Raw genomic sequence first — 16,025 nt, forward strand, 5'->3', positions numbered from 1 at the left:
GTGATTTCTGGAATATTTCATTAATCTTTGATGCTATGTTTTTGAAGCTACTTGACAAAGTGTTGTCCAAACAATAACAACCTGAATAATGAGAAAACTCAAAACTATCTCAAAGAGATTGGTTGAAGGACTTGGCAATGTGTTACATGGAAAAGAGATTACTTAGGAGTAATAGAACCATCTTCAAATATTTAAGGGCTATCACATGAAAGAAGGTTCTGTGTTTTACTTTGTGCTTGGCAAATAGTAAGAACTTAATAAATGCTGGTTCATTTTTTTCATATAGTTATACTATATCAATACTTGAAGAAGTAGGTTCAGCCTACTGTGGAAAAGTCAAGGTATTATGGAGAAAGCATTTTAGGGCAACTAGCTGGTACAGGAGATACAATGCCAGGCTTGAAGTCAGAAAGATCTACAGTCAGATCTGGTCTTAGACACTGGCTGTGTACCCTGGGCAAGTCATAACCTAGTTTGCCTCAGTTTTCTCATCTATAAAATGAACTGCAGGAGGAAATACAAACCACCTCAGTATCTTTGCCAAGAAAAATTACAAGGGAGATCACAAAGAATCAGCCCCTATTAATGGGACTGAACAGAACAACAACATAGATTTAGGAGTCATTTGCCTAGAGATAAGAGTTGGAAAAAAATTCATTTGCCAAGGCAGAGAACACATAGGCAGAGGAAAGAGAAGAGTTAAAAAGGTCAGAATGATACCAGCCTGTCTGTTTAATTATACACTTACTAAGTACCTATATAGAAGGCCTAACTAGGACTAATAATTAGACTTTTGACTCATTGTCAGATGGATGTGTCCTTGGACAGAGTTAGCTTGATATAGTGGGAGCTAGTGTAGGGTAGTTGGAAAACTATTCTATTTAGGGTTAGATAGGATAATGAGGATGATGACATATAGCATTTTAAAAAGCACTTTACAGGCATTATCTCAACTGGTTTTCACAACAACCTGGTGAGGTAAATGCTCCTATTATCATACCCATTTTATAGATGAAAAAACTGATACTAACAGAGTTTAATTTAAATTATTCAGTGTCACATGACTAGTTAAATGTATGTCTATGGCAGAATTCAAATTCAGGTTTTTCTGACTCCAAATCTAATACTTCATCTACTGGTTTTACTTCCTGGCTTTTTGTTGTACAGTGTCTGGCACATAATTGGTGCTTAATAAATGTTTATTGACTGATATATAGCCTTGGTCCAAAAACTTCCCCATCAGTTTTGGTTTCTTCATTTGTAAGATGAAGGAATTGCCCCATCTTCTAAAATAACTCTAAAATTCTGTTATTGTAATATTGTAATAAAATGATATTCTCATATACTAAAATTCTAACATTCTAAAGTATTGTATTCAAATAGTTCAGAATAAATGGAATCAAATTGGATTATTCAAATATTCTGACTACCTCCAGTAGTAAGAATTTGATGACTGACTTCTATCAATCTGTTCATACCCTCATCCCTAAGAAGGATTAAAAGCATCAAGTAATTTAAAAGAAAAAAATAAAAACGAATCCCCCAATTTAGTAGTAAAGTGTTTATGTATATGAAGGAGAAATGGGTGAAATATTTAACCTATTAAGGGCAGCTAGTTGGTATGGTAGATAGAATACCAGGTCTGGAATCAGGAAGCCTTAATTCAAATCCAGAATCACTTAGTAGTTGCATGATCCTGGGTAAATTATTTAATCCTGTTTGCCTCAGTTTCCTCATCTATAAAATGAGCTAGAGAAGGAAATGACAAATCACTCCAGTATCTTTGCCAATATGGAGTCATGAAGAGTTAGACATAACTAAAGTGACTGAATGGCAACAAAGTAAATCTATTAAGTCAGATACTTTCTGAAACTGAAGGAATCCACTTATAAGACTTAGATAGTAGCAGTGTAGCAGTGAATAGAAGTCCTAGTTAGAAGGAGCTGCCCTTGGAATAAGAAAAAGAACTGAATTTAAACTCTGTCTCTGACACATTAGGGCACTATGATCACAGGCAAGTCACTAGTGAATGTTTTAAGACTGTAAATTGTTTAATCTATATTAGTAGAGGGAGTGTCCATACTGGGAATACCCTACACTAATAAAAGCTCTCAGTGACCATGATGATGTAGTAGAGGAGGAAAGGATGAAAGGCTTTCATATATATTAGGTTATAATGATTATATTATTACTATGAGTTGCTTTGGGGGAATAGCTGTGATTTGGGACACACTTCAATCCCACTAATCATCCATTATGTTAAAATAGGAGTGATTCAGAAGCATAATGTCTTGGAAAGAATGCTGCACTTTGGGTCACAAGAACTTGAGTTGGAATTGCAGCTTTGACATTAGTTTGCGACCCCAGGCAAATCACATGATCTCTCTGAACTTCAAAATTAATTCATCTGAACAGTATAGGTAATAATACTGATACTCTTTTCTTCACAGGCTTGTTAGAAAAAATTTTTTTGTAATCTTCAAACACTATATGAGTGTGCCTATTATTATTCTACTAGGTTGTGTCCTCAGGGTTGAACCTAGGCTAGTCAGTTGGTGTTCTCCTTAATTAACAGATAGAGAGTCTGACATTCCTGGAGACTAAAGCTGTTCTCTCCATGAGTCACAAAGCTCATTAGTTGGGCATCTGGCAAGAAAAGCCAGGATTTCACCTTCCAGAACTCTCTTGTCCTGTCGTCTTAGAAAATAGACTGGCAGGTTTAGAGACTTTTAGTAATCCTTTTGGAAAATGCTTCTGTCCCTTTGAAACTTAAAGATATCTAGTAATTGTCCCAAATCCAAACTCTGCACTGTCATACTAGATGCCTAGTCAGAAAAGTAGATGAAAAGACTCACATCCTAACATGAGGAAACCTAGAAGATCACGCAGAGGTTGGACAAAGATTCAGGACCAGCAATCAGCCTTAGTTATAACTCCTGATGAGTTGATAATACAAAGACTTTATAGCTGAGTTCACAAGACTGACTCCAGCTTGTGATGATTTTCTAGCCCTACAACTGGGTCAAGGAAGATGCAAGAGGGTCTATGAGCTTAAAAAAAAAGTACAGGTGGGCCCAGTTTTTCAGACATATGATATTTGAAAATGTAGATTTACAGAATTGAGAAATCAAGGAGCTATTTTAATGATCAGTAGAGTCTTCAATTTAGTAGTTAATAGCTAGAATTTGATATAGGGCTTTAAAGTTTAAAAATGTTTTATGTAAGCTATTTCATTTGATCCTCTTAAAAGCTCTGTGAGTCAAATGCTGTTATTATCCCCATTTCACAGAGAAGGAAACTAAGGCTGGAGGAAGTTGTGTCTTGTCCAAGGTTACATAATTAACAAGTGTTTAAGGAAGAATTTGAACTCAGATCTTCCTAAAGCTAAGATCAGCACTTTATCCACTGAAACATTTAGCTCACAGTTCACCCAAAGGAGACGTTATTATGAAGCAAACAAAGGTTCAAAACCTACAAAATTTAAATACATAGTGTTAGAGATTGCTGCCATTTGAAGATCCATTAATTGGGAAATGAAAAATATCTTAGTGTTGTACAGTGTTCCAAAAATCTTGGTGCAGTTTAAATATATTAAATCTTTTAATTATTGAACTTTTCAGCTTTTAGCTATCAGTATTTTAAGCTATTGAAACTTTAAATTGCTCTAAGACTTTGGGAAATTTGGGGAAAACTTTCCCAAATTTGGGAAAATATAATTCAATTTACCAAAAAATATGTTTAATGTACAACTTGTCTGGAATGCATCAAATGCAAACAGCAAAACATAAGGAACTCAAAGTAATGCTTAGAAATATTCAGAAGGAAGATATAAAATGTTGTCATCTATATATCTGAGTTATATTTGTGACATAGCAGTTAAAAAAAAAAAAAAGCAAACTTGACCTTGGATGACATTAAGGGAGATATAGTGTCTTTATGTTATCTACCACATTCAGACTATATTTGTGCTCAGTTCTGAATGTCACAGTGGGAAAGACATTGACTAGTTGTCACCGAGAACATCTGGATGTAGAATTAGAGAAGAGTCCCCAGGCTGACAAAGGGACCGAAAGCTTGTGCCATAGGAGGATTGAATGAAGGGAGTGATGCCATTTAGCCTTAAGAAGAGAACACTTAGTCAAGACATGAGAGCTATATTCAAGCATATGGAAGAACTATCATGTGAAAATGAATTTTTGGTTGGTACCACAAGGCAAAACTAGGAGCAATGGGTGGAAGTTAGAGGCAAATTTTTGTCTCTGTAGGAGGAAAAATATCTTTACAACTAGAATTTGCCAAAAGTTGAATGGGTCATTTCAAGAAATAGTGGGCACCCCATTACTAGAGAGTTTCAAGAAGTAGGTATATAATAATTTTTAGAAGGGATTCCTTTTCTAACTATGGATAGGACTACCAGATTTCTGAGAATCCTTCCAACTCAAGTTCTATGAATATATAATTGGAAGTATGTATTGATTGAATTAAAAACATTTAGACATTAGTTATTTGGAATATAGAAAGTATTATCCCATAAGAATGAATGTGATACATAATAGTTTCCTAAATTAGCCTACAAAAGTGTATTTTACCCAGAGTGAGTGAATGAATGAATGAGTGAACATTTAATGTTTACTATGTGCCAAGCAATGTGTCAAGATCTAGCAGTGTAAAGTCAGGACCTGCCCCCAACCTGCTTTCGTTTGCCTATTAAAGAAAGATAACTTATAGAGAACATTGGTAGCCATGGAAGGATATTTTGTTTCGAAAAGTTACAGAAATGATAAATAGAGCCACCAGGGAATGGATTGATGCTTGCCAAGAGCAATGACAGGGTTGATTTGGGCCCCTTTCCATAGGAAGGGTGAGTGAGGATAAAGGTGGGAAGCTGTTGAATGAATATCCAGAAAGGGTAACGAGAAGCATGGCTAAAGTTGGGTCTAGATATAGTAGGGGAGCGAGGCAATTATCAGTCATAACAGTGGGGCTCTAGGGCATGAACTTTCAGATGGAAAGATTTCAGTCCTCCGGAGCATGATTTCTGGTTAGCATAGCAGCTGTGGAAGATAGATAAGAAGATATATACATACATACATATATACATATATATATATATATATATATATAAAATAGAGCTGGACCTGTTGAGTAACTAAGATAACAACAGTTCAGTGGAAAACTGATGGGAAGGAGAGTTACAGCACTTTACTTATAGTACTATCAGAATTAATCAGGAGTCTATCCAATGAAGAAGCCACTGGTGTCATTGACCTTGCTCCTTAAGGGGCCCCTGTGGACATTTGAGGAGATTTCTGAAGTGGACAAAGGAAAGAATGGACATGGTCTCTAGTACATGGAGAAAGAGCAGGATCTCCAGTAATTTCCAAGGTGAACAAATACTTTGCTGAGGCTGTTCCAGTAGGGGAAGGGACAAAAGCTTGTCAAGGAGGTATTAAAAATAAATGGATCATGTGTATTTCTTTATATGGATTGTTCAAAAATTGTCAACTGAGTAAAGATCACCTAAATTTCACTCATGTTGAGAAAGTTAATGACAAGGGTATTCATTGCCAATAATTCAAATTAGAGAATAATACTTTCTTAAGAGCAACCATCACCAATTCTCCAACTGTCTTCCCAATCACATCTTGGGTTTTGTCCTTCCATACTTTTCCATCCATTTCTCTGACTTTGTGACTTGGCTCAGTGTCTTTCTCACCAAAACTTCTATTTCCATCATCATTAAGAGTGTTTGGTACCTATATTTATCACCCTTGTCTCATTCTCATGCATTTTGAAGTTGTTGGGTTATTTTTTAATGGGATGTCTTTTAACATTTCTTCTTAGGTTTTTTTATTATGATACTAAAATACTAATGATTGAGGGAGATTTATTGGCTACATTTGTGACTTTGAGTAAATTAATTTTTATTTCCTTTGCCCTCCTCCTAGCATCAATTTCTTTTTACTCTTTTCTAATCATCCATATCATGGAATATACTTATAATTTATTTATTCTTTTTATGTCCTTTAGGAGAGTTAGTACTTCTAAGATACAAAATTCGAACTCCTTCTTTTGCCCCATTTCTGCCTCATCTTCTCTTTGTCTATATTTTATTTTTTGGCAGGAACTTTTTCTACCTTATTTCCAGAAATAGCAAGTTGCAAATAAAATTCATGCCAAATAGTAGAGGTAGTTTTGTATCCTCATCATAAGGCCTAGTCCTTTATGTCCTCTGTTCTCATTGCTCCTATGTCCCACATGCTGATAGCTTTCAACAAGGGACATTATCCCTTCTCCTAGGATGGATACAGTCCTGAGAATTACAACCTTTGTAGAAGTAGTCTCCTCTTGTGTCCACTCACCCCAAGTTGAGACCTTAAAGTCTGAGAATCTCAGGTCTCTCAACACAGACACAGACCTTCCTTCACCATGGCATAATTTTTTAATGGAACTCTTCCAATTTCCCCTTCTAGATTGCCCTTTAATCATTGCTTTTATTCTACCTGTCCAAAACTCCCCTCACCACTCTCTCTGAGCAATCTGGCCAGGCCACATAGAAGAAGCAGCATTTAAATCAGACCTTATCTCAAGACAGCATAGGAAGAATACCTAGATTTTGATCCTGGTTCTGCTCTCAACCCATATGACCTTGGGCAACTTACCACATTCCAAATCTATAAAAACTGGGAGGTTAGGTTAGAAAATCTCAAGGCTAATAGTACCATCACACGACTAAGCAATCAATCAATTAGTTTGCAGCTGTTAAGCACCAACTATGTGCCCTTGCATTATGTGCTGAGCAGATTTCAGCAGGTACGTAGGAGAGTTAGCAAAAGGAATGGGTAAAATCTCTACTGTTTCCAGTCTTATTTGAATTTGATTCATTTTTAAATACATTTTTCCCCTCCATTGGCTATCTGTATGGCATTTGGAGGTGAGAAGTCTCTTCTGGAAGTTGGTCCTCAAAATATCACACTCACTGAAAGATATTGTTGACTGAACTGAGATCAGAAGTTATGAAAGTGTTCTTTTAGACTTCAAGGAGGCAAGGTGAAGAAGGCATATTTTAGTGTGGGCTTTGGGCCATGTTTGGATAGCTCCTGGAGTTGTTCCTAGCAACTGTCAAAGCAAAAGGCTTTAGTTCTAGAGAGAGCTAACCTCTCTAAGGGTGATTCTGTATAAACATAACTCAGGCCTTTCTCTTACTAGCACAGTAACCATGAGGTCACTTCATCTCTTTTACATCACAGTTGTCTAATCTGTTAAATGGAGCTAATAATATTTGCATTATCTCCCTCATAAAGTTGTTTAAAGCAGGGCTTCTTAAATTTTTTCCACTCGAGACCCCTTTTCACCCAAGAAATTTTTATGTATCACCCTGGGTACATAGTGGTGATTCAATTATGAGACTCCATAGGGAGTCATGACCCACAGTTTAAGAAGCTGGGTTTCAAAGTGCTATTATAAAACAATATTTATTATTATTTATTTATTTACCTTTATGCTTTTTGTAGGCAAAGCCCTGCTTGATTTTGTCTCCTTGCTTCTTCCTCTGTTAAATGATATTTCCTGTTAAATAGCATGAGGGTGTAATTAGCAGGCACTTGAATGACCTAATCTCTGTCTACTTTTTCATAATTATATTTATTATAATTATTACATTAAACTTTAAGTCTTGCAAAATGCTTTACATATGTTAACTTATTTGATCTTTACAATAACTATGGGAGATAGATATTATTATTATCTCCATTCTTAAACTGAGGCCCCGAGGGGTTACATGAATTACCCAAGGTCACCTAACTAGTAAGTACATGAGACAGTATTTGAACTCAGACCTAAATGTTCACACAGTTCGATTTTTAGGATGGCCTATCCCAAGTCTCTCTCATCCCATCATTTTAAGTCCCCTGTGTTCTATCAATAAAGTGCCAGTGCATGCTCATATTCCTTGAGGATACCTTTTATATGCCTCCAAATGAAAACATTCCTGCCCTGTAATCTCATCAACTTAATTGGAGACCTCATCAAATTGACCATAGGTTCCCGGATCAACCTCTTTACATCTATGTTCCTCTCCCTACCAATTAACCTTGCACTTTGTCCATACCTATTCCCTATGTACATGTGAACATGTTATTTCCTGTCACAACAGAATGTATACTGACTTCTTAAAATCAAGGTCTGTTTCTTCTCTGTGTATCCAACCAAATCTATCCCAGTAATTATGTACCAAAGTCTGGCATCTAAGTGCTTAATAAATTATGTTTTGTGGAATTGAATTAATAGCAACAAATGCATACTAAATTATTTTAAATTTGTTAAAAATCAGTTTAAAATTTTCCCTTTTAATCTTCTTTGATACTTGTACTTGCATAGCAAATCCTTTCTTTAGAGGTAGTAAAGGAAACTTAAGCTTGTCCCAGGTCAGAGTTTATCACCAAAACTGAATTAGAAGAGGCCCAAGAAATGCTATAATTATTCATGTTATGCTATATTAAATGTTCTCCAGGTTTAAAGCATTTGTTTGTGGTTAATCTGACTTGATTCAGTTTTTTTTTTTTAACTAAGTAAAATAATCTTATTTTTAAAAGGAAATTTACCATAATGATCAGTAAATATTGATATTTTTTCATTTATCTTTTTGAGCAGAGGAGGTAAGATTGACTGTCTTTGATTCAGTTTTCAAGGTCCCACTTGATTTACATTGGTCTGGTGGTTTATTATCTGAATTGAAATGAAATGAACCACTTTTGGACCAGCTAACAGTTAACAAAAGGAAGTTTACTTAGTCATTGGGGGGAAGTATGTTCAGTAAGGTTACAGAACTGGTTTAGGTTTTCCTATTCAATCAGATAGGTGTCAGACTTGACAAGTAATAGGGCATCTACTAACTCTTTATGGGCTGGCCTTTTTATGCACTTAGTACTGAAAAGCCACCATAGCTTGAACATTATCCTCCTAGACCAAGATTATGCTTTTTTTTTTTTTTTTGGGGGGGGGGGGAGAAACACACACACACATACACACACACACCGCCCCCCCCCCAAAAAAAAAAAAAAACTAACAGATTACATGGCAGGGAGCTTAGAAAATACTGTTCTTATCATTTTTCATCATATCATTTGGGGTTAAGTGACTTGCCCAGGGTCACATAGCTAGGAAGTGTTAAATATCTGAAATCACATTTGAACTCAGGTCTTCCTGACTTCAGGGCTAGTGCTCTATGCATTGCACCACTTAGGTGCCTTTGTTCTTATCATTCTTTACTGGAAATGTCCTAAAGATTTTCCAGAGAACCTGCGCCTACTTAAATGGCTTTAGGCAGGACTTGAAGTAGAGTTTACTTCAGATTTAAAAAAAAAAAAAAAAAAAAAAGCAAAAAAGAAATAGAAAAGGAAAAAAAGTAAATACAAGTACTTAAGGAGAATAATAGTCCCAGGATGACAACATGGAAAGACTTGAAATTCCAACTTTCAATGCCCTGCTTTAGAAGGGACCAAAGTCCCAGATCTGTGATGCAGTAGGCTGATACTGGGGACAGTTGACAATGGATCTCCTGCTGAAAAGCAACAATGATGATTAGAAGCAGTACCAGGAACATCAGGAAAACAAAAGCAGATGATGACACTTCCAGTGGGTAACTGATCGATCCTCTTCCAAGTTAGGGTCATTTGCAATAAGATAGTTTTACCTTCTTGCATAAAATGTAATTGCCAGCATCAGGACTAAGATACCCAAAGTGTGTTATGGAAGATGTTGCTACCTTTAAATATGTTCAGAATTCCTATTTGTACTATCTGGATTAAGACTACCACTTCTTTCTTAGAATGATACTAATTTTTCAAGGGCATGGCTTCTGGGAGGTGGGTCACCTGATCAGACAGAAATATGACAGAGAGAATATTTCTCAGGGGCAGACCTTACCCTGAGATGAGGAAAGAGGGTGAATTTCTAAATTGGCTCAGAATAGACTAGCATGGAACCTATTTGGCAAGATCTAACTACCTATCTCATCCATAAAATTAGCTGGATCGTGTGGTAGCAAGCCTTCTGTAGAATAACATCATGGTCCCCATATCTAAATTTTCTATGGACTCATTCCCCCTCTTCTGCCTTTCTTATAAAAGCATCAATCTGATTATTTAGTTTAGCAGAGAACATATGTCTCTAATGGGTATTAACATGACCACAGTCAACACTGTAAAATTCTATTGACTAATTATATTGTAAAGGCATAGTAGAATTCTTCCACTGGTCCTCATCCTAATGGGAAGAGCTTTTGATTGTCCATTCTTTTTCTTTCTAGGCCACAGACCCCTTGATCAGACTTATGGCCACTTCTCACCAATCAACCATGCAGTTCATAATTCAGCCCACTAGGAGAAATTTCCAGAACTCCCATTGGTATTCCCTTTATTGGATTAATGACTACAAATGTCTAGTCTTATATATTTCACATAGCATTTGGAGCCATTGGAGAACCAAGCCAAATGATATTCCTCAGGAACAAAGCCATAATAGGAGCCCATTGGAATAATGGAGGAAACAAGATACCAGGACTGAGACTAAGTCTCAGCCTTAGGAAGAATTGTAACTTCTTTATGAAAGTTGCTAATACCTAAGGGGTCATAATGAGCATTATCTTGAATTTGCCATTTTTGTTAGTAATAGAGGCTTCCTATGCCTTACTTATCTTATAAGAGGAACCCCATTTTAGATATTCTAATGCTGTAATCTATTTGGTACCACCAACCAAAATAGGCAGACCTCTAGATAACTTACTAAATGGGAGCCATCAGTATATCCATTTGAGGAATGTTCTCTGAAATTCAGAGTCCATTAAGTTTCTTGGTTTCCTTTTTTTCAGTCTGTGAAGAAATGAACATAAATAGTCTGTCCTGGACTGCCTAGAATCATCCCATCCATGATATTCCTCATACCTGGATTTTCTTAGAGTTTATCTCCTATCTGTTGTCTCTTACATGGATCACTATCAGATCTAGGGCTTCTGCCACCATGATCTTATCTGGCCTAGTCAACATTTTGTCATAAATGAGTAGGGGACATCAGTGTCCTTGATGAGTAGGATCCCTTTCTGCCCACTGTAGCAATGTTAGGAAGAGTTCAGGTAGCTCTAAGGATCCTGAAGATATATTGGACTTCTTCCTAGTTGTGGGAGAATTGCTTCTGACTAGTTTCAGACATAAGAATGGGGTGGAGAAAGCATCAGTTAGCTACTTCAACAATCCATACCACTGCTGTGAGGTCTTGATCCACCATATTAATAAGGTCAGGAATAATTTCAGCAATTAATGTAAAAACTTTTTCTCAACGTGATCCTTGTAGTCCACCATAATCTACCAGCTATCATTTGCCTTTTTCACTGGCCACTTGGGAGTGTCACAAGGAAGTACTTTGGCCTCCTTTGCTTCCCTCACAGGAAAAAATTAATTTCCACACCCCCACTAGGACCCAGGATTATTTGGAATTAGTAACACAGGATGGCTCAAGTAAATCCACAAGTCTCTCCACTTGGCCCCTATCCTTAATAACTGGCATAGAAGCACCCCTGTAGATTATGAGTCCCCAAAACCCATGCTATTGGTTTCCCTTGGTAGTCTGAACTCCAACTTTCCCATTGGAAACTAAGATGCCCTCATGGACCTGTTGGAGATTTCCTAACAGTAACTAGCTGCTAGAGTCCAACAACATGAGTAGAGATGGAGAAAAGCTTTAAAGAAAACTTTAGGTTTGGATGGGACCAAAGGGCTCTTTCTATACCAGTACTGAATATTTTCCCCAGCATCCCTGTAGACTGATGAGCAATTACTTCCTTATCAACCCTGTGTTTCAGGAAACATGCCCAGAGGGTGTTATGGAAGATGTTGCTACCTTTAGCATACCCAGAATTCCTACTTGTACCAACAATCTCATTTGCCGGGATAGCTATTGTGGTTGTCCCAGTGTCTTGCTCAAATTTTACCACTTAGTCTATATAGTGTCTATATAGTCACATCTATATAGTGGAGCATTATAAGAGGCTTATAGATACAGCATGTCACCATTAGGGGAGAGTTCCGCCCCTATTGCCTTTGTCTCCTCTAAACAGGTCAGTCATAGGTCATGAAGGGATTGGGGTATCTGTGTGTGGCTAAGGAATGGGGCATCCAAACCCATCTCTTTTAGGAATTTTATCCCCTCCCTATTTACCCATGATCTTTCTGTCATTTTGAGTCTTACTAAGTACCATCAGGGCACAGTTCTAGCTTCTAGTTCTTCTAACTACTGGCTGAGCATGGTGTTTACTTTAATTCTCCTTGTGCTAGTGACCCAGCTTTTTCTAAGGCTGTTAGAAATAACCAGAGAATATCACCTTGGGCACTATCTTTATCCTCCATGTATAATACATCCTTTAACATCTACTGGCCTGATCTCTTGAGGTCAGCAGAGTTTTAATCTCTGACCCATTGACTGGGTTTGCCTTTGGTAGCTGAGTGCCATCTTCCTCCATAGATTCAAATTCTGTTTCCTATATTTACTACCTGTGTGATCTTAAATTAAGATCTTTGACTTCAGGTTTCTCCTCTGTAATATGAGAGGAATGTATTAGACCCCTGAATCTACTTGAATTCTAATTGTTTTTTCAGTTTTTTAATTTTTATTTTTCAATTAAAGCTTTTTATTTACAAAATATATGCATGGATAGTTTTTTCTTTTTTTATTAAAACTTTTTATTTACAAAACGTATGCATGGGTAATTTTTTCAACATTGACTTTTGCAAAGCCTTCTGTTCCAAATTATCCCCTCCTTTCCCCACCCCCTTCCCTAGATGGCAAGTAGTCCAATACATGTTAAATATGTTAAAATATATGTTAAATCCAATATATGTATACATATTTATAAGTTATCTTGCTGCACAAGAAAAATCGGATCAAGAAGAAAAAAAAGCTGGGAAAGAAAACAAAATGCAAGTGAACAACAACAAAAAGAGTGAGAAGGTTATGTTGTGGTCAACACTCAGCTCCCACAGTCCTATCTTTGGTGTAAGATGGGCTCTCTTCATCACTGAACAATTGGAATTGTTGAAGAGAGTCACATCCATCAGGAATTCTAAATTTATTAAATAAGTAATATTATAGTAGGGATTCCTATTTGGTGTGAGTTGGGTTGAATGGATGTCAAGGTCTCTTCTAACTCTAATTCCATGATTCTTATTTCTTTCACTTTTCTACTTGTGTTGGTATCAACCGGGCTTAATACAATAGGGTCAAACTCAAATATAAACATATTCTGGTGAAATGCATAGTAACCCAGAAAACCACAAATTAATATTATCAGTGTTGCATAATATTTTTATATACTTTGTTAAACATTTTCCAATTACAATTTAATCTGGTTTGGGATACACTTGGAAGTTTTGCTGGCCTTACATCATTGTATATGGTAACTTTGATATTTCTGGTCTAGTTAACAAAGCTTCTTAAAACTATGGGTCACAACCCCCGTGGGATCATGTAACTGAACATAGAGGTCACGCTATTATGATATATTATCAACAATTCTTTCTTTAAACCTATTTTTTATACCTATATACTCAGGGACATATAAAAAATTCTCAGGCAAAAAGAGGTTGTGAGTGGAAAAAGTTTAAGAAAGCCCTTGTCTAGTAGAACTAGGTAGCAAAACCATATATTGCCAGAAGGGGCTGCTTTCTTACCCACTATATAGGCTTTTATAGAATTGAGCTGGAAAAGAGCTTTCAAGCCTAGCCCAACCTTCATTTCACAGATGAGATCATTTAAAGTCAGAAAATGGAATAACTTTCCCAAAGGTACACAAGTAAATAAGTTGCAGAGCACAAATTCAAATCCAGGTTCTTATGATTCTAAATCTATCCCTATTCCCACCATATCATACTGTCTCTCAGTGAGAAAGTTCCTTATATTGGATGCTTCGGTTCTGTAAAATGACTTGAGAGTAGTTTTTCTAGCTGAGGACTTTCAACATGAGTTTTTCTTTTAAAAGAAGGATATTCTCTATTGACAATAATAAGGAAAAATCAAGTGCATTTGACTTCCCAGTGGGATGTGATGGAATGTAGTCGGTTCATTTTGGAATTGTTCCATTTATCTCTCTGTCTTCATCTTTCAGAGTGAATCATCCTTTAATTTAATATCTGAGAAATGTGACATCTTATCGATTCTTTGTGACCATCCCGAAAATAGGATTTACCAGAGGAAAATTCAGGTAAGGCCAAGGGTGTTTAAAGCAAATAAGGAGAGGAATATTTCTATTTTTTCTGTTTTGATCAGGATTTGTGATTTCATCATAGTAGGAACTCCCAGCGTGAAAAATGATTTGCCTGTATTCTCACAGATAGCATATATCAGAAAAAGAATTTGAACCAGGTCTTCTTGATACCAAGGCTGTCCCTCAAGTCACTGTTTACTTCTGTCTCTGTCATACATACTCCTTTTTCTGTCTACTCTCTGTCTGTCTCTCTGTCACTTTTATACACACACACACACACACACACACAGAGTCTCTCACACAGATTTCTCTCTCTCTCTTCTCTCTCTCTCTCTCTCTCTCTCTCTCTCTCTCACACACACACACACACACACACACACACACACACACAGAGTTTCTCTCTTTCTTCCATACATACATATTCTCCCCCATTATACAGTTTCTCTCCCTCCCCGTCTCATACATATACACACACATACACACATACACATGTTCTCTCTCTTCCTTTATCTTTCTGTGTATATGTATTATGAACATATATATGTATATACATTATCATATGCATATTTACAAATGTATATATATGATATAAAATATAGGTTTTCTTCAATGTAGCAAACCATCCCCAATTTATGGCCCAAAGAGTCTCCTGACATACTAACAGAATTAAATGACTTGCCCATCAAATGTAGGACTTACTCTCATTCTCATTCTTACTCACACTCATACTTTTTTCAAGATTGTAAAAACTGCAATGCTTGTGGTTTAGGATAGGATGAGGGGAAAAGAGAGTCCCCAGAATAAGTTGCAGATAATATCCAGAGGTAAGAATAAGTCCTCATAAAAGGATTAGTTTTCTTTCTGTTCCTGCCCAGTGAAAAATTATGTCATTAACACTTCTGTGAAACCCAAGGTGGTAGTTTTTAAATGTCATATTTCTTTAGATTGATTTTAGACAGACTGAGTTTGAAGTTCTTGTGAAATAAATTCAGTTGGGGAGGTAGGTCTAAAATTCAGAAGAGAGTTCTGTCAAAATTGAGTCAATTTATATTTTTAAGCTTTTTTATCTTTCCCATGTAACTCTTTCATCCACCCTCCTTATTTCTCTTAGTTGTACCATATAACCTTGTTCCTTCCACATTTGAATAAAAGTTTGGTATATGCTCTCTTTGATTCCTCCCTTCTTATCTAATGATGAAGAGGAAGATTATAATGATGAAGATTATAGCTAGCATTTATAGAACTCTTTAAAATTTACAAATATTGTCTCATTTATCCTCAAAACAAACCTGGGACATAGATGCTATTATTATCCCCATTTTACAGATTAGGAAACTGAGACAGAGTTAAAGAAATTTGTCCAGGGTCATAAATCCAGGCCGAATCTTGTAATGTTTTGCGTGCTATATCCATGGCGCCACCTAGCTGCCATATCTAATCGATTACCTGAAGGAATTGCGGGAAGTAGGACAGCAAGGGAGTTAATTGTTAGAACTGAATGCACCAAACCCAGTCCATCTTGTGACTCAACTCTGGAGTCAGCTCAGTTTCCTTTCTGTTCAACTATGGATCTAGTCCAATTTCTGTCCCATGAGAAACCTTATCCCATTGTGGGGGGTTGAGAGAAAATTTTATTGTATTGTTTGCACCTAGGCCTGCGTGGCTAGAAAACTGGGCTCTCTACTGCTGCTTAGTGACTCTTAGCTAAGGATCCAGGTTATGCTGACCAGAAATCTAATCGGATCCAAAGAACAGTGTAAGGAGTTTTCTC

At 36.5% G+C, this 16,025-nt stretch overlaps 1 protein-coding gene and 1 long non-coding RNA gene across 4 annotated transcripts in view; one reads left to right on the forward strand and one right to left on the reverse strand.

Moving 5' to 3' along the window:
• Window positions 1-16,025, reverse strand: part of LOC127549401 (uncharacterized) — a 67,880-nt gene that overhangs the window by 48,108 nt on the left and 3,747 nt on the right. For all 3 annotated transcript variants that reach the window (XR_007950577.1, XR_007950576.1, XR_007950575.1), the window contains exon 2: window positions 7,498-7,569. This is a non-coding gene — a long non-coding RNA (uncharacterized LOC127549401). The remainder of the gene's footprint in view (window positions 1-7,497; window positions 7,570-16,025) is intronic.
• Window positions 1-16,025, forward strand: part of OTUB2 (OTU deubiquitinase, ubiquitin aldehyde binding 2) — a 37,243-nt gene that overhangs the window by 3,922 nt on the left and 17,296 nt on the right. Inside the window, exon 2 of the mRNA XM_051977383.1 lies at window positions 14,156-14,251. Coding sequence (XP_051833343.1) covers window positions 14,156-14,251 — 96 coding nt within the window. The remainder of the gene's footprint in view (window positions 1-14,155; window positions 14,252-16,025) is intronic.

The sequence above is a fragment of the Antechinus flavipes genome, chromosome 2 (assembly GCF_016432865.1).
Source record: "Antechinus flavipes isolate AdamAnt ecotype Samford, QLD, Australia chromosome 2, AdamAnt_v2, whole genome shotgun sequence".
Taxonomy (NCBI): domain Eukaryota; kingdom Metazoa; phylum Chordata; class Mammalia; order Dasyuromorphia; family Dasyuridae; genus Antechinus; species Antechinus flavipes.